General features: G+C 53.9%; 1 protein-coding gene across 2 annotated transcripts in view; it reads left to right on the top strand.

Annotated features, from left to right (window-relative positions):
* PRKCA (protein kinase C alpha) overlaps positions 1-17,286 on the top strand; it is a 248,670-nt gene that overhangs the window by 99,066 nt on the left and 132,318 nt on the right. The window contains exon 3 of one of the 2 annotated variants that reach the window (XM_087826312.1): positions 13,660-13,742. The exons of the other annotated variant lie outside the window; for it this stretch is intronic. Coding sequence (XP_087682438.1) covers positions 13,660-13,742 — 83 coding nt within the window. The remainder of the gene's footprint in view (positions 1-13,659; positions 13,743-17,286) is intronic. 2 annotated transcript variants of the gene reach the window in all.

The following is a 17,286-nucleotide window of genomic DNA, read 5'->3' as shown; positions in this document are numbered from 1 at the left end:
GTGTTTGCTCATTGAGGGTAACAGCGTGAAACCAGCCTAAATCATTACTTATAGCCCATGAACCCTATTAGCATTTCTCCAAGTTTCTCTCTTGTCAAGCGAACAGAATTCCATTATCAGGTGTTTCCACAAAATTGACCAGGTATTTCCTTCCTGGGTTTAGTGCTCAGTTGCCAGAAGACGCGAAGAGGCGGCAGCTTAGGCCAGGCGCGGGGAGCAAAGCTTCAGATGGGCAAGACTGGAGATCCGCCAGTGCCTCCGGCCTGCGCTGCTCTCCTGCCCCCGGGCCCCTTCGTGCCAAGGAGGTTTCTGGAAAAGAGGTCCCGCTCTCTTTGGGGGATGCTGCGTGGATCCCAGATGAAAAGTCTGGGGAGAGTCAGGCTGTGTGCAACGACTGCAGGTCATTTTTCAATTTTCAGAGAAACTGGTGCCTTTTTAAGAGGCCGTGGCTTCTTCTGCCGCCATCGGAGGCACCTGGACCTGGGCTCGCCTGATTCCTGGGGTGAGCGGGGCGGCCTGTGCTTTGCCAGGCTGACGTCGGAGCCCTGAGGCGCACTGTCCCGCCCCCTCTCTCTCACTGGGGAGGCCACTGGTCAGAGCTGGGACGACTGCCCGGCTCCTGTCCCCTGACCTTTCTCTCCTGTTCCGGCCCCAGGTGTCCCTCCCTGACTGTGCAGGTGGGCCCCCCCCTGCCGCCCGGTGCTCAGACCTCGGCGTTGGGTCCCCGTGGCTCTGGCGCCTGCACCTGCTGTCTGCCCCCGGCCAGGGTTCCCTCTGTCTCCCTGATTGTCCTCTAGTCTCGGGTTTCCCCGTCACCTTGCCGGCTCCGCCGCACCTGCGGGGATTGCACGGGCCCGTCCGGGCCTGCTGCCCACCTGTTCCGCTCGGCTGGAGCCGCTCTGCCCGGGTCAGGGCTCTGCCTTCACACCCGGCCCCCGGCACGCTCCCTGAAACCCCCAGCCTCCGGCCAGGGAACCCCGTGCCGTCCGGCCCTCAGTAACCAGGGACGCCCTCTGTGCAGCCAGCCTTTTGCCACCCTGCTGTTGCCCAGATCCAAGGGTGACAGCGGGGCGAGTCGGAGCACAGGCGTCACCATAGCAACGCCAACACTAGGAGCCCCGGCCGCTGCTGTTACGTCCTGGTGGAAACCTGAGCCCTCGAACCAGACGGGCAGGCTGGGAACTCGGCCTCCTGGGTATTGACGGTGTGACTCCGCAGTTTGCTTCTCTCCGCCGCTCTTTCCTTGTCCTTAAAAAATACTTAATAAGAGTATTATGAGGACTTACTCTTACTATTGTTCCCTATTTTCTCATGTGACTCACCCAGTTCAAGTGACTCAACATCGTGTGATGTAACTTAGAGATCCTTCCACAGCAGCAGCTCGTCCAGGTCAGGACCCCAGAGGTGCCGTTGACATTAGCAAAAAGCTCCAGTGACGTTGTGTGTTGTCTTGTGTGAATCTGTGTGCATTCGTGGGAGCTTTACACATTGGTGGGGACCCTGGCCTGCTGGCGGTCCGCTCCCCTGACCGGTGCCCAGGAATGTCGCCTCGGCGCACTCCGATCAGCAGGGCAGTCCAGCCAGCCGAAAGGCTGCTGCTATGCGGACGGGGGGCGCCCTCTCCAGCCGCAGGCCGCAGAAAGGCCGAGGGGGCACCTCGAGGCTGCACCTTGCGTTTACCAGCCGCAATAAGTCGGGTGGGGAAGGACCACGTTTGCAGCTTCCAGGTCCACGCTCCGCCTTTAGCTTTAAAACGTGCTGAAGGCTTCGTCCCATCCCTGATAGGAAAGCTGTTTTTTCTAAAGTCGTCTTTGGGCGGGTTTTCTTGTACCGGGAGTTCATTTCTTTCCACTTAAAGACGTGATGAATATTAAGTACAACTGTGATAAGTAGGATGGCTGCTGTTAGCTGCTCTGGTTGAATTTGGCTGTGGGAGGGTGTCGGGGTGGCTACACAAACTGTAAAGGCCGTGCGTACTCTGGGCCCTGTAGAGCATCTGAACATTTCCCCTGGTTTCACAAAGAGCAGTTTTCCGGGCTCTGCCCCAACCACCAGACCCGGTAACCTCCGAGTCCTCCCGCAAACCGCCTTCATTTTCAGACAGCTCTTACATCACCCCCTCTTATAGTTGGCGGAAATCTGATACCCTACAGCTTTCTTTAGTCCTATAGAGTGTCCGTCCTTTAGGGACACACAGAACAAGCTTAATCCTTCCTGCAAATACCAGACATTCAAGTATTTGCAAAGAGCTCAGTTTCAGGCTTTCCTCCCTTTCAGGCAGATCCCCCCCCCCCCGCCCCCTCTGTTAGGGTGTGATTCTGAGTCTCTCCACCTTACTTGTCTTTAGACAGCCTAAACCAAACAGAGACTGCAACCACAGTAACAAAAGCCCTTGGAACCCCAAACCGTGTCTCAGGAGGAATAAAGAGTTGTGTGGAATTCTCACCTCCTCCATTCTAGATGATATACCTCTGTTAATGCAGCCTCTTCTCCTAATAGTTCTTTTGGCAGCCATACCGGCTGGCTGAGGCCCTGGCCTCGGGCTGCCTCTCAGTCTGAAGGTTTCCGTCTAGTTTATAGGAAACTGAAGAACTGCCTTCTCCTGGGCCTCTGGAGGCTGCAGTGGCCCGAGGCCCAGGCTTGCTTTGTGTCATCTCATTGATTCCATGTCAGCCGGGTTATGTCTTTACTTACATTCCTCGTTGAGGTAGGAGGGGTCAATGGGGGGGGGAAGGGGACATCTGTAATTCTTTCAACAATAAAGATAAATTAAAAAAAGGAAATGTCCCATTTTTCTCTTGCCTCAATTTAGTCACTAGTTCCAAATTATTTTGGAACCCCCTAACATGATGTGGTGTTTTTTTTTAAATAAAATTTCTTTTTGTCCAATCTGGAGAAAGGGGGAAAAAATGATTTGTGGAGCGCCCATGATGTGTCAGGTCTGGGCTGGAACTGAATTTACAGCGTCCTGTCTGGTTCTGCGCAGCCTGGCCAGGTCGGTGGTGTTCATTTCCCTCGTAGAGTCGGAGAGAATTGAGGTTCTGAAGTGAACGTGCCCAAGATCACGTGGCTGGTGGGGGAGGGGGGAGGGTGACAGGGGACACTGTCCTCCCGTCCTGCCAGGTGGAGAGGCTGTGCTGGGCTCACGCTGCCCAGAAACCACCTGAGAACATGCTTCGGGTATCCACAAACAGAACCACTCCAAAGATCCGCACTTAGTCCAGAAAACGCAGAAAAAATCTCAAAAGGAAGAAAAATACATCATTTCAACATTGGGAAAATGATTTAAAATTTAGAAAGAAAACGTAAAGGTGAGGAGATGTCAGTGTTTTATTCAGGGACATCGCTTAACAAGGCCATCAAAGGATTGGTTAATTACTGAGGAGGTTCTGCTCTTTCTGTGTGTTTTGAGCTTTTTGAAAATAACTTTGGTATAATCCGCATAATAGACCGTTCGCTTCAAGCGTACGACCCAGTGGTTTTGAATCTTTTCAGAGTTGGGCACCCACGGACACAGTCCACCTTCGAGCGTTCTGCTCGGCCCAGAAGGAACCCGCCAGCAGTCCCCGCGTCCCCTGACTCAGCTGACCGCTCCCACAGCGCCTTTCCTGGTGGGCATTTGAACCAGCGGCTTTACCAGCGTAGCGGTTGCCTCATTAATAACTCAAATAACTTCAACATCTTTATTTTGTATTTGTTTGAGAGTCATGTTTGGAGAAAATTATACTGTGACAGTGATCTCACCCCACAAAACACAGTTAGTCACTGTTACCATTTTGATGCGTGGCCTTACATAGGCTTTTAAAAATGTATACACCATGCTACTTTGTAGCCAGCTTTCTTTCCTTCTGTTGAGTAAGGTATCTAGACATTTACCTGCTTCCATAAGTATACTTTTGCAACATGGCCATATACCAGCTCGACCCGTGGTAACTACACCCCATTGTTGGGCTCTTAGTTCCCTTCCAGTTTTTTGACTTTACATATAATGCTGTTATAAACATCTCTGTGCCATATTTTTATGCACATCTCTCATCATTTTCTTTGACTTAATTGTTGAGTGTGGAATTGCTACTATGCAAAACCTAAAGTTTTTAAGTGGACAATTGGATGTTATTGCATTTTTTTGCTTTGTTTTTTCGTCTGTTTTTTTGTTTTTTCCCCCCTGAGCTCGTCTCCACCACCGTCCTCAAACATTTTTGTTTTCTAGTTTCTGTTTCTATGCATTCCCATGGCCGAGCATGAGTCACGGAATCGTATGAAATACCTGGTGGGCTTACAGTATAACAAAACACATTCAATTCTAAATATGGACTGAGACTGATTTTTTATGGTGGTGATTCAGAAATCACGTTGGGATCTTGTAGCTTGTTACTACGAACATCATCCTGAAAGTTGTATTTTTAGTTAATTCATTAAAGGTTGAAAAAATTAGAAGATAGACATGAACCAAAAGAAAGAAAAGTAAAATTAAATCTTCTTAAACACCACCCCGGACACCACCCCTTCACCACTTTGGCCTATATCCTTAGAAAACTTCCCCATGAACACACACACACACACACACACACACACACACACGTACATCTTTTAAAATCAGTAAATAGCTCTACATGACGATTATTGTCAAATGTAAGTTTCTTAAGCGTGTATATAAGTGTAGATTAAAATGCAATTTGGTCTTAAAATTCTGGATAACAATGAATAGCCTTCAAGCACTTACTTTGCCTTATGTTTTCTGAGGTGCTGTTTGGAGTGAAATGTATTTGTTCTGTAAGGTCCGTTGTTTTTTCATTGCCCCCCCGCTGCTCTCCAGGCCTCGCGTCTTGATTTGTATGAAAACATTCCCGGCTCCTTTGTGTTACATCTTCCCCACTTGCTCAGCGTGTTCCCCGTGGGCGTTGGAACCCCTTGGACACCTTCACGTCTGCTTTCTGGATATTTCCGGCCCCATTGCTTTGAAATTATGTTGTGTTCCACATTCCTGATGCTTTATTGGTTCCCGACGTATTTGATAAAAGGGAGGTAATTAGTGTATTACGGCTGCTTCTGAGACGCTCTCCACGAAATGCCACACGGGCAAAAATTCCCGTCATCCTGCGAACAGATTTTTGTCGCATAAGCTAAACATAATCTCAAGAAAATGAAAGCATTTTATTTCTGGACACTTGGTGCACGTTTTTATCTCTAAGAATTAAAAATTGCTCCCTGGTCGCCTTCTAATCTCAGGGGTAACCTTGCAGCGTGTTTGCTTTTTCAGTTGTTGTTAATCCCCACCCGGGAATATTTTTTCCAGTGGTTCTTAGAGAGTGGAAAGGGAGGCGGAGAGAGAGAGGGCGAGAGAAACGTCGATGTGAGAGAGAGACATCGATGGGTTGCCTCCCACGTGGGCCCTGCGCGGGGCCCGGAATTGAATCCTGGGCTGACTGCGGAACCCCACCGGCCAGGCCCGTGCTCACTCTCAGGGTCCCTGCCCTTGTAGCCAGACGCCGACACCCTCCTTTCCGTCCTGAGACGGCGCCCGCCCCATTCCTCATCAGCTGGAATACAGCGAAGCCAGGACATTGCGCCCGGAATGCCTGGGCCCTCACCCACGCGAGCTTTGCCGTTACATGACTGAAACGAAAAAACCGAGCAGGCGGCGCTGGGCTCTGAAATGAGTGCGCGCTACAGCGTTTGGAAGGACTTCACTTCCTCCTGCGAACCGTGAAGAGGGCAGTGTTTCCGTGGTTGATATGAATCACGTTTCTTTCCATCAGAGCTTGATTTCCCCCGACCCCCTGCCTGTCTCGCGGTTTGCCCGGGGCGGCCGTGCCCGTTTCCATAACTTGACATCGGCGCTGCTCCGACCTGGCGGGAAACGTCCCCCGACTGGGCTGTGTTTCCTTCGTGATCGGGAAGTTGTGTGTCTGTGACTGTGTTTTCTAAACTGGACTCAGAGTTTGTGCGGGGACCTGGGCCCTGTCGATCCTGACCGTCACCAAGGGGTACCGTCATATGTGGGACGTAGCTGTCGTCGGTGAATAGTTGTTGACCAGAATTTTAAAAAATTTTTATTGATTTTTTTTTTTTTTTCTTTAGAGGAAGGGAGCAGGAGAGAGAGAGAGAAACATTGATGGGAGAGCACAGCATCGGTCCCTGCCTCCTGCAGGGCCCCCCCCACGGGTCGAGCCCACAGCCCGGGCCTGTGCCCTGACCAGGAATCGAACCCGCAACCTTTCGGTTCGATGCCCAGCCAGCTGAGCCACACCGGCCAGGGCTGTTGACCAGAATTTCACTGTTTCTTTACTACCTGCTTTCCTGCCAACCCCTGCATTCCGTTCCTCTGATTTTACGGCCGCCACAGCCATGGCCTGTGTGACAGTGACCCTCCAGTCCCTGACCCAACAGACTTGCTTTAGTCAGCTTCTTCCTGACTTGTCGTGGGAGCGACGCTGTTGACCTGTCTGCCGGCCTCTCTCCCAGGCTCGTCCCTCCTCTCTTGCTGACCTCGTCTCACCAGCCGAGCACACCCCCCCTCGACCCTGCACCCAGGACGCCCACGGTCTCTTCTCAGGTGGCTGCCACCATCTCCATCCACCAAGCAGCCGCCCCAGAGGGATTGCGCTTCACAGAGCCCATGGCCCTCCCGTGTCTGCCGCCCCCCTGGCTTTCTGCTGGGAGCCGCGTCGTCGGTGTTTGTGTAAAGACGGGCAGAGCGCTTGGCTTTGCCCCTGACCTTCAGCTTGTAACCAAGGGGTTTGTCTGCCGAGCGAGTATGTGCTGAGGATGTTGGCCGTTCATGAGGCCGCTGGGATGTCAGGACTTTGACTTAAGGATAAAACTGTAGCCTAGGATTCAACAAAGATAGAATTAGGCGGGGAAGAGTCATGACCTTGTTTCTCACCTACCCGGGCCCCCCGAAAGGCTACAGTAGGTTCTTCCTGAAGTCTTGTCTGCTCCTGTTAGCATCAGGCCCTCAGGGAGGTTTCCTGCCCTTTGAATCAGCCCCAGTCCTTCCTGAAGGTGAGCGCTCAAGGTCACGTCTCTGGGCTGTTGGGCTCTTGGGGATTCCAGGTGTTTGCTTTCCGGGTGGTTTTATCCTGTGTGGGAACCTGTGTTATCTCGCCACTAAAGACTTACCTTTAAGGGCTTTTTGTTTGTTTGTTCCCATAAAGCAGATGGGCCTTTCTACTAGTTACGTGGGTATTCAGATTCCATTGCTGTGTGTCGGGAGCTGGTGTCAGAAAATCCGTTCCATTTCAGCTCTGAGCTGGGGAATGTGGGAGTAAGTTGAACGGAGTTAAAGAAAGGAGAGCATTGAGCAACGGCCTGTTGGCACGTGAGTTGCTGTCATTTTCTACATTCTTCCAAGCGTGTGGCTTCGGGGCCATTACGGGCCAGGGATCATCGGAGCTCGTCCCAAAAGCCTTCCTTCCCCCGGCCCCAGGCCCCAGCTCTCCCCTGACTCCCACCGCCCAGCCCGCCGCCTCTCCGCCATCAGCCGCACGCGCGGGCGTCCCCCGACTCCCTCCTGCCACCCCGAGTCTTCATTTCCCTTGCTGCCTTCCGCTGTCGGCCACAGAGATGCCTCCAAAGCCCGTCCGGGTCCCCAGCTGGCTCTAGACCTCGCGCCTCCCCGGTCCCCGTGCCTGCCTGCCACAGCCGTCGGGCAGACCCGCCGCGCATCCTTCTGCGCCCGTCTAAAACCGAAACCCCACTTCCAGCCACGGCAAGAGCAGTTTCTCCTCCGGCCTGTGCGGTTCCGCGTCCCCAGGCCCAGGTTCGTTCTTTCTTACCCCCTGGCCGCTTCCCTTCATGACCCACAACCTGCCGGTTTTCCCTCTACGTTTAGGGTTCTTTCCGTCGCAAGGACAGGAGAGTCAGGCCAAACGCGTGCCAACGATACAGCCCCGCACGATACGGCCTCCCGCGTTCAGGATTATTAGCCCGGCTCAGATTATTAATAAAGAGGCTGGCGTCCCTGAAGGGCGCTGGAAGGTTCCCTGGCCGAGAGGCCTGGCGGGGAGGCCCGCGCCAGCACCCGGATCCGGTTTCGTTCCCTCTCTCCCCTTACTCGTCTGCGCGCTCGGTTTCACCTTAAGGCTCCCCTCTTGTTTCCACGATGGTGACACCGTGTGGCCAGTGGCTCCGGCTGGTCACCTAGAGGCCACCTTTGGCTCCCCTTCCCTTCCCACCTCACATTGAATCCGCAGCTGTTTTTTCAAAACACATCTCGAATCCAGCGAGGGAGGACCCCAGAAAGGGAGCGTCAGTCAGACTTGGTGATGCTGGAGAGAGGGAAGCTGAGCCAGAGGTGAACGCCGCGTCTCCCGGGGAAGGGGAGGAGGGGGCGCCTGGTCAGAAACGGGGACACCAGGGCGCTGGGGAGAGCGTAGCAGGGGCATGTCCCCCGATGCTCGCGGGCGGGCGCCTCCTGCCCCCCGAGGGAGGCCCTCCCGAGGGCGTGCCATCCACCACGTCAGTTTGCTTTGGTTTTGTACAACTGTAACGTGGATCCCACGAGAAGACTGTTTTCACCGTTACAGATGTGAAACCGATAATTTTCTTTTAACGTGCAAATATAATAGAAGCTCCCGTTTTTCGTTCCTTTCCCCGCAAAGCCGAAAGCGGTGTTCACTCGCCCTGGAGATTTCCATTCTCATTGTGTTCTGACGTGACGTTCCCTTTCATTAATCCCTTCCAGCTAAGCAAGATTTAATTAAAACCATCTCACACGGTGGCAGCCGTCGACGGATCTAAAACAGGCGCTCGCGGAAGCTCAGCCGCCAGTCTCCTGTTCCAGGCGAAGTGGAGCTCTTACACCTAGTGGGCTCTTTCTTGAATTCCTAATGGCTTCTGCTCCATTGATTTTGGAGAACAGCGAATCCTTTGCGCGAAGTAGTCTCCGTGTATGCACGGGGGACGTGTTCCAAGACCCCCCAGGGGACACCTGGAGCCTCGGGTAATGCCCAGCCCTGAATGCAGGTGCCCTGGCTTTTCGCATACGCGCAGGCCTGTGATAAAGTCCCGTTTATCCATCAGCCGTAGGAACAGACTAACGACAGTAACTGACAGCGAAGACCAATTACGACAATACGCTAACGAAAGTTACGTGAATGTCTCTCCCGAAACCCCTGGCCGTCTGTCCTGCGCTCAGCCTTCCCGTGGGGTGGGAGCTGCCGAACCGCCCTCGGTCGGGAACCTTCGCCTTCCCGCTTTGTGCCTCTCTGCAAATCCGAGTGGCCAGCACCTTGGGCCGTGACTCGGTAAAATAAGGGAGACCTGAACGCAGCCCGGCGACACCCGGGTGGGTGATCTGACGACCGAGGCGGCTCCTGCGTGGCCGAGGGGCGGGGGCTGAGGGGCGGGGGCCGAGGGGCGGGGGCCTCTGCGGCGGGACAGGGGTGAGGCCCCTCCGAGCAGGAGGGGGGCGGGGGGGGGCTCGTCCTGCCGGCTCAGGACAGAGCACAGGTTGAGTGACCGAGTGTTTGTTTTGGGGGTTTTTCATTTAATGTTTTCAGAACAGGGCTCCCCGTGGGTAACTGAGCCCACGGGAGAGGGGCCGGGTGGACTGCTGCACCTTCGTCTTGTGTGACCGAGACCTGGGTGTGAAGCTGGGAGGCCTGCGGGCGAAAGGACGTTATTTTTATAGAGAAAGGGAAGGTGACATGCTCGCGCATCTCTTCCCCGTGAGGAGCACTGCGGCCCACGTGAGGCGTGACCGGGGGTGGCCCGCTCTGCCAACGGAGGACACGGCGGGGAGCCCCGGGGGAATAGTTGGAGTGGACGGTGGTTCTGGGTTTAACGTTTGGGAAATATCCGCCCCCTTGGCCACAGCAGCTGCCCCACTCGGCGTCCGCAGCAGCAAAGTCCAGGGGTTCCAGTTCCTCCCGTCGGCGCCATCCTGGTTCTCGTCGGCTTCCTAGTGGGTGCGAAGGCGTGGTTGGTCACCCCAGGGTCTCTCCCGCGGGGCCGCCATCGCGTGCCTGGGGACTGGCGTGTGCCCAGCGGCGGCATCTCCGAAGGAGTCCGGATTGGTGGCAGGGGTCTCTTAGCCGCAGCCGACTCCTCCCCCAGCAGCATCGCTTCCCCAGAGCCAAGCGCTGCAGGAGTGGAGCGTGGAAAATGTCTCCGGGCCTACTTACCGTCTGCCCGAGGTCACGCTGGGAAACACTGTTCAGTGTCGAGAGCCCCAAGTCCTCCATTTGCGTGACGAATGGCGTTGGACACAAAACAAGCAGCCTCAGGCCGCCCGGCTGTGTCTGATGGGCCAAGACCCGCTCTAGTGAAATGAGCTCTTACCAGATTCCTGGGGGGGGGGGGGGCAGCCTCAGGAGGGAGAGGTGTTTCCCTCTCACCCAGTGTTCGGCTTTGGGCCTGCCCTTTGCTGGGTTTTGTTCTCTTTAAACTAATGGGCGTGCCGGCCGGTGTGGCTCAGTGGCTGAGCGTTGACCCATGAACCAAGAGGTCGCTGGTCAGGGCACATGCCCGGGGTGTGGGTCCATCCCCAGTCGGGGGGTGCAGGAGGCAGCCAATTGATGTTTCTCTCTCTCCCCCTCTCCCTTCCTCTCTCTGAAATCAATAAAAACATTTAAAAAAAATAAAAATAAACCAGTGAGCACAACCGAGAAGCGCCATTAACATCAACACGGCAGCGTCGTGACACCTAATTTTTTTTTTGAAATTTTTATGAATCCTTGAGTCAAACATGGGTGTCTCTTATTTGCTCTGTCTCTGAAACGTGCCCCTGACGGACAGCCAGAGCTCTCCTTCGTTTCCATCCTGCCTGCTCCCTGTGTAAGCTCAGGGCGCCGGGGACCAGTAGGCCGAGCCTTCTCCATTTTACAGCCACGTGGCCGTAAGAAGCGTGGTCGGGCCACGCCCGTGGTCCCTCCTATTTTTGCCCTCCGGGTCATTTGCTTAGCGCGACTGGCACATTTCACGTGTCATCGGCACCATGGGGCAGTGTCAGCGTATCCCGGAGAGAACCAGAGGAAAGTGATGTTGTGCTTCGTGGGTGATTGAGTGAGGATTTACTTTGGGACCTTCAGCTGCAGGACAGCTGCTGTTTGAAAACCTCTCATTTGGTTGTACGAACCCAGGGGCCCCCAAGTCTTTGAACATGAGGCTCCATCCCAGAGTCCCGCTGGCCCACCTGTGCTTGATGAAGCCAAGGCTTCATAACGGGCCGGGGGGCCAGCCCCAGGACCCCGCTTGGAGCAGGAGGGATCCACCATGACGTGTGTCTGCACGTCTTGCGGCAGAGTGCCTGCTGCCTCGGTGCTGCCCTCCTCCTGGCCAAGGTCAGGCCAAGGTCAGGCCAAGGTCAGGCGTGCTCTAGGACAGGGACCACGTTACCCCCTCGCCCTCTCCCCAGCCCCCCTTGCTCCCCATGACACGGGGAGATGAAGGCCGTTAAGAGTTCCCGATAAAAAGGAGAAGCCGTAGCTCCTGGTGGTCAGCCTGAGGACAGTCTATGCCGTCCGGCCTCCAGGTCAACCCAGTGCATCCTCTGGCTTTATTGAGACGTCTCCTCATTTTCAGCTGCACCAGCAGCGCTTCTCAAATGTGTGCATCGTATTTTCTTACAAGGTGCGCGTTCCCCGGTTGAGTTTGGAACTTGAAACCCAAGGTCAAGGCCAGCCGCGGGCGATTTGGGAATGTCTGGCCCTCGCTCAGCTTCCTGGGGCGGCCTTTCCCTGGCAAATGCTGGCGTCGCCAATATCGAGGCGCTTCTCGTCCCAGCCCCCCCCACTGGGGGTCGGGGTGCAGGGAGGGCGGACGCAGCCTCCTCTCCCGAACCGGCCGCTCGGCATAGGCGTGAAGACCACCCGGCCTGAATCTGAAGTCCTTGGGCAGGCCCGCGTCTTGATCCCTCAGGTGACCGGCGCACAAATGGCTCTCTGGAAACCTGTGACCCTTCCCTCCACGCCCTGATGGGCCTTCCAGGCACATCGGGATCTGAGGCTTGTAGAAGGTAGGGGGCCCCGAGGCAGGCTGGGAAGAAGTATTTTGGGGTAGGCGGTGGAGCTTTTTGCTGCCTTGTAAATTATACTGTGCGGGGAGGGCCTGGTTCTTCTTAGGAAAAAAATTGGATATGAGATTATTTTTGAGGCATAGAATGGGAATACTTTTAGCTGGAGACATATAATCGTGTGGATGGGTAAGCGGGGATAGAGGGAACAAATACAATAAACTGTCCTTCCAACGGGATTTGATAAATACGGGTTTTCTTCGTGAACGCAGAGATGGATTTAAAGAAAGGGAGAGATGAAAGACCCGCAAGGTTTCAACGATTAAGCAGGAAATGAGAATGTTTCTTTTCCCTTCGAAACACTGTATCCATGAGAAGCGCCGGTGAGGCAACAATGAACCACGGCCCCCGCAAGGCCTTCCCTCAGCCACTCACTCTCCCAGTTCCAGCGAGCGAGCGAGCGAGCGACGGCGTTGTGCCTGCGGCGGGGCAGCGACGAGGCCACTTGGTGCCATTGCGGCGCCGCCTTATTACTCATCCCTGGGGGGCCGCGGCGACGGGCGTTCAGCAGGAACACGGCGGAAAGGCCCCGATCTGAGGGCGTGTAGGAGCCGAGTGCATTTGGTGCCACCCGGGCAGCCGGGGGGCTCTCTCCTCTGTGGGTCACTCCCACCCCTCCCGCCCCGATGTGCACGGCAGGCAGCGAACAAGACCCCCCGGGTCAGGGCATCTCTGCTTCTAAAGCGATGCTCTTCTGAGGCATCTTTAATTGTCATGTTCCTACGGGTGGTTCCCTCATAGGGCCAACTCTGCCTGCTCGATACCAAGCCTGCATTTTCTTTTTTTTTTTAAATGTACTGTTACAGCAACATTGTATCATGACCCCATTAAAAGGTAGCTACTTAAAAAGGAAACAATCTAACCTCATCCTGCTTCCCAGACTCCACATACCCATCTCCTCACCCTCCGGGCTCCCTCCCTCCCTCCCTTCCCTCCCCTCCCCTCCCCTCTCCCCTCCCCCTTCTCCCCTTCTCCCCTTCTCCCCTTCTCCCCTTCTCCCCTTCTCCCCTTCTCCCCTTCTCCCCTTCTCCCCTTCTCCCCTTCTCCCCTTCTCCCCTTCTCTCCTTCTCTCCTCCTCATTAGAGATTTACGGCGAGCGGGCGGAAACAAGAAGGCGTGAGGGTGTTCCCCGGCCTGTCTTCATTTATTTTGAAGGGCTGTTCTCTGTAGCCTGGGCTTGTGTCTTAATGAGTTTCTCAAGTTCAGAATTTCGCTAAGGAAGCTCTGCCACCCACGTTTAGGGGGGTACCCATGTATTATGTACAGTTACAAACTCTATAGTTTATGTCACCCACAGGGGGTAACATTTATAAACATGCACATGAGCGTGAGCATGTTGGTATAGGACAGTGCAAAGGACTTTAAATTTTGGTCCTTGGTCTATACCTTGAGAGACTGGAATCGCGGTTTGGGCCCCCCCGGGCCCTGTCAGGGCTGGCGTTTTATGAGTCTATTACCTGTGAGTCTAATCGATGCCGAATGTTGCTGAGTCTTGAATGAAATGCCTCCTGATTGACGCCCGAGATCCTGTCTGTAGTGACATTAAATCGACGCCTAGCAGTCTGTGTGGCCCGTTGTGGACAACAAGCTTGTACACTGAGTCCGGTCTGTTCTAACCTGAGTTTTCTTTTCTCTTCCCCCAGTTTGCTGTTTTGTGGTTCACAAGAGGTGCCATGAATTTGTTACTTTCTCGTGTCCGGGTGCGGATAAGGGACCCGACACCGATGTAAGTAACCCGGGGACTGTTGTCGGACGCCCGCGCGGATTTCCGGGTGTAACTGTTTAATGCCCGTACAGCTGTTGGTGGGGCCCACGCTACGGATGGGAAGGCTTCCGTTAGTGTCGCACTGTTTCGCTCGTCCCGACGAGCAGATGTGTGTCCTCCTGAGCCCTGTCGGGACCGCTTAGGGATCAGAGAAGAGTCTCGTGTTGGCTGGTCCCCTTCAACCTTCCCCCCGGGCAGCCACATGGACAAACTCCACCAAATAGCTTTCCGGGAACACAGCGCGGTCCTTTCCCGAAGATGCTGACACACTGTACAACCTCCGTAAATCACCCTTCAGTTTATTAACCGACAGGCCCGTCATTGCTTTCAGCCAGTGTAACAGACTGTTTCTCGTTCGCCTCACGAGTTATAAATGCCCCTGTTGATTGAAAGAAGTTCACATCTGTCCCCCGGAGCGGATGACCCCCGAAGCTGCCGCAGGGGAACGGGGAGCTTTGTTGGTTTGCGCCTGTCTCCGGGGAGCAGCGCTGTGTGCCGGAAACGGGGCCAGCCGAGGAGAGTGGGCCTTGGGGGGCACTGGAGGTACCGGCATCAAAAACACAGGGTGGCCAGTGTAGGTCTGCAGTTTGTGTGTTCGGAAAATAATACAATAATTAATAAGTGATAATCCAAGGATAAACTGTGGAGTACTCACAACTGTAAGCCTACTTTTCCCCACCCCGTTTGAGCGGAAAGAAACTTGGGCTGTTACACAGAAAGGAATATTTTTAACTGAAAAAACAATTTTCCAGGGAGGCCTGAAGAGTAGGCCGTTCTCTTCTGCGCTGCTCTCGCCAGCTCACTTCAGTCACCGACCCTTAAATTATGTGCTTCAAGGGATTTTCTACCTTCCCATCAGGAGACCGATTTCCCGGTGGCAGCGGAGGCAGGGCCGGGCTCCCGCTCAGGGCTCGGAGCAGCTCGGCTTGGCGGGTTTTAACTCGCGCGCTGAGGGACCTGCAGGCCCGGAAAGCAGAACCGCTCTCTGCTCTTCACGGCAGCCTGGAGGATTCTCTGCTCTCGAGTTCTTTTCGGTGCCTTAGAAACCCATCAAATTAAAAAAAAAAAAAAGCTGCTGAATTGTTTAAAGTTCAACCTTTCAAAGCTTCATTTATAACAAAACTCAAAACATTTAAAACAGATCTGGCAATAAATCTAATTAGCAAATCTCCTATTTTTCTCAAAGTGTGCTTTTACATTTACTGTGGAAATAAGACAATTTTGTGAGCAAACCCCGTTTTACCCGAAATATTTTTATATCCTTGAACCGATGAAGGGAAGCGAGATGCGTAGAAGGTGCAGGTGCTAAACAAGTGGCATTTGAAACGCAGCCAGGGGAGCTCAGAGGGGCCTGGCGTGGGATCTGGGTATCCTGCCCTACCAGTTCGTTCTGCAAACCTTCCTTAACCTTGGTTTGCTTTTTTAAAAATAAATACAGAGGATGAACTTAGTAGTCTCTCAGCCCTCAGTTCCTTTCCGTCACAAATATTTTTAAGGACTTCATGCCGGGGTGTCGTGACGGTGAAGACAGGTTCATTCCTGCCCTCCCAGTACAGCCTCTTACATCACAGGGGCGAGCCAGGTAGGCCACTGATTATACTGTAAGATCACATGCATAGCTGCAGAAGGCGCGAAGAAATACAATGCTGTAAAGTGGAGGGAGAGAGAGCGTCTAATGGGAGAGTGAGGGAGGGCTCCCTGGAGGTGGTGGCATTTTCAGATGGATTGCAGTTCTTTTCAAAACTTTCTTTTACAAACAGACCAGTATTGTGGTGTTTTCCCTGCTGGCCGAAGGCGCTGACATCTCTCGCCAGATGCTGCTATCCAGTGGCACACAAACTCAGGGGATGTAAAAAAGAACCTCCCGCAAGAGGCACGGGAGTGTTCTGTGCCTCCTGGTGGGCTCGCCTCCCGGGTACGCCTCTGCGGACACCCTCTCCAGGTCCTGAAACCACCCTGCCCTCGCCCGCGGGTACCGCTCCTCACGGGCTACGGCGCCACAGGAACCCTTAGAAACAAATTATTTCAGGCAAATAAACCTAAAAACCTAAACCAAAAAATCCCAGTGCTAATTCAGACCCTCAGTGGGTAGATTCTTTTACGTACCAGATTCGAAGCTGTAGGAGCATCTCCTGCAAGGGACGGGACTCCTGCTACTTTTGCGCCAAGTTAATTTAGCTGGGAATGAAAATAGCTCCAGAGACGTGCCCCCTCGGCCGCAGTTCTGACAGTGAACTTCAGGAGACAGCCGGATAGTAGAGCGTCCGTTCTCTGCCCTTCCCAGGTTTTGGCCGAGAGCAGGGGAGTGTGTGTGTGTGTGTGTGTTTGATGACAGGGTGCCTCAGATTTTAGCCAAAGGCCTGCTTTCAAGGGGCCCTGGGGGCTTTTCAGCTCCGTCCAGCAGTGGAAGTTGTCACTGCTCAGACATCTGTGGAACTCCGCTCTTAGAATAGCACAGAGGCCAGTAGCACATTCTTTTCAAAGCCTCCAGTGCTGGCAAATTGTCAGCCTCAGAGAGTGTGGAGATTGTTTGGGGAGGCCGCCAAAAACCTAGTGGAGCCAGGTCTGAGAGAGGGGCGTGCGTGAGGCGGGTAGGACTGTCGTGGGTCCAAAAGGAGGTGAGAGGACTGGGTAGGGAGTGATTTTTCTTGTGAAAAGGTCCAAACTGTCTCTGACATCAGGTTTGAGAGAGACTTGCGTGTGTGAAGCGCGGCGAGCCATAGGGATCCTCGCCAGCCTCTCAGGGGCGCTTTTAGTCGGTGCCTGCGGGGTTTTTTTTTAAGTTGCTGCATTGCTTAATGATTTTGCCTGCACGGGGAATTCTCCGTGAGCAGATCCTGTGTCTTTTCCCTTTGAAAGCTAAGAGCCCAGTGCACAGCCTGGCACAGAACGGGCGCTGGAAAAGCATTGTCGAACCGAAGAGGGTGAGTGGACGGAGGTCTGGTAACCTAATGTGATCGCCCCGTTGCTTTTATCTGGCCTCCAGTTACTTGAACAGTTTTAGCTGCACGTGAGACGGCTGCTGAGCTGCCCGATTACCTAGGAGCGGATGTTTCGTCGGCATCATTACGACGGGGGCGCCACAAGGGACAGGCTTTCCCTACTTTTTGCAGTAGCCATTTGAAACCATTGTCTTAATTCTTTGGAGTTAAAAAAAACAGTAATGGATCTGGGCAATAATAGCCTTTGGACTGGTTGGGATGAAAACTGTGTCGGACGGTTTCCTTATTTATTTTTCTTGATCCATACAAGTGACTGAGGAAGATCAGACAGGTGTACAAACAGTCAGATGAACCTGCACCTGAGAACCTTTGCTGGAAAGGCCGCCCGGGGAGCCTCCTACTGGAGCCCAAATCACCGGGAGCCCTGGCTACAAATTTGCTCCACAGCAGGCGAGGTGTTTTTTTGTGTTGTGGTGTTTTTTTGGTTGTCTTGTCATAAACCAACCTAAGACAAGTACCTTTCCGAAGGCAGTCTGCACGTTGCTTGCTCGCTGCGTTTTGCA

The sequence above is a fragment of the Miniopterus natalensis genome, chromosome 17, assembly GCF_054644295.1.
Source record: "Miniopterus natalensis isolate mMinNat1 chromosome 17, mMinNat1.hap1, whole genome shotgun sequence".
Classification (NCBI taxonomy): domain Eukaryota; kingdom Metazoa; phylum Chordata; class Mammalia; order Chiroptera; family Miniopteridae; genus Miniopterus; species Miniopterus natalensis.
Note: the sequence above shows the minus strand (reverse complement) of the source record. Positions and strands in the feature narration are given on the sequence as shown.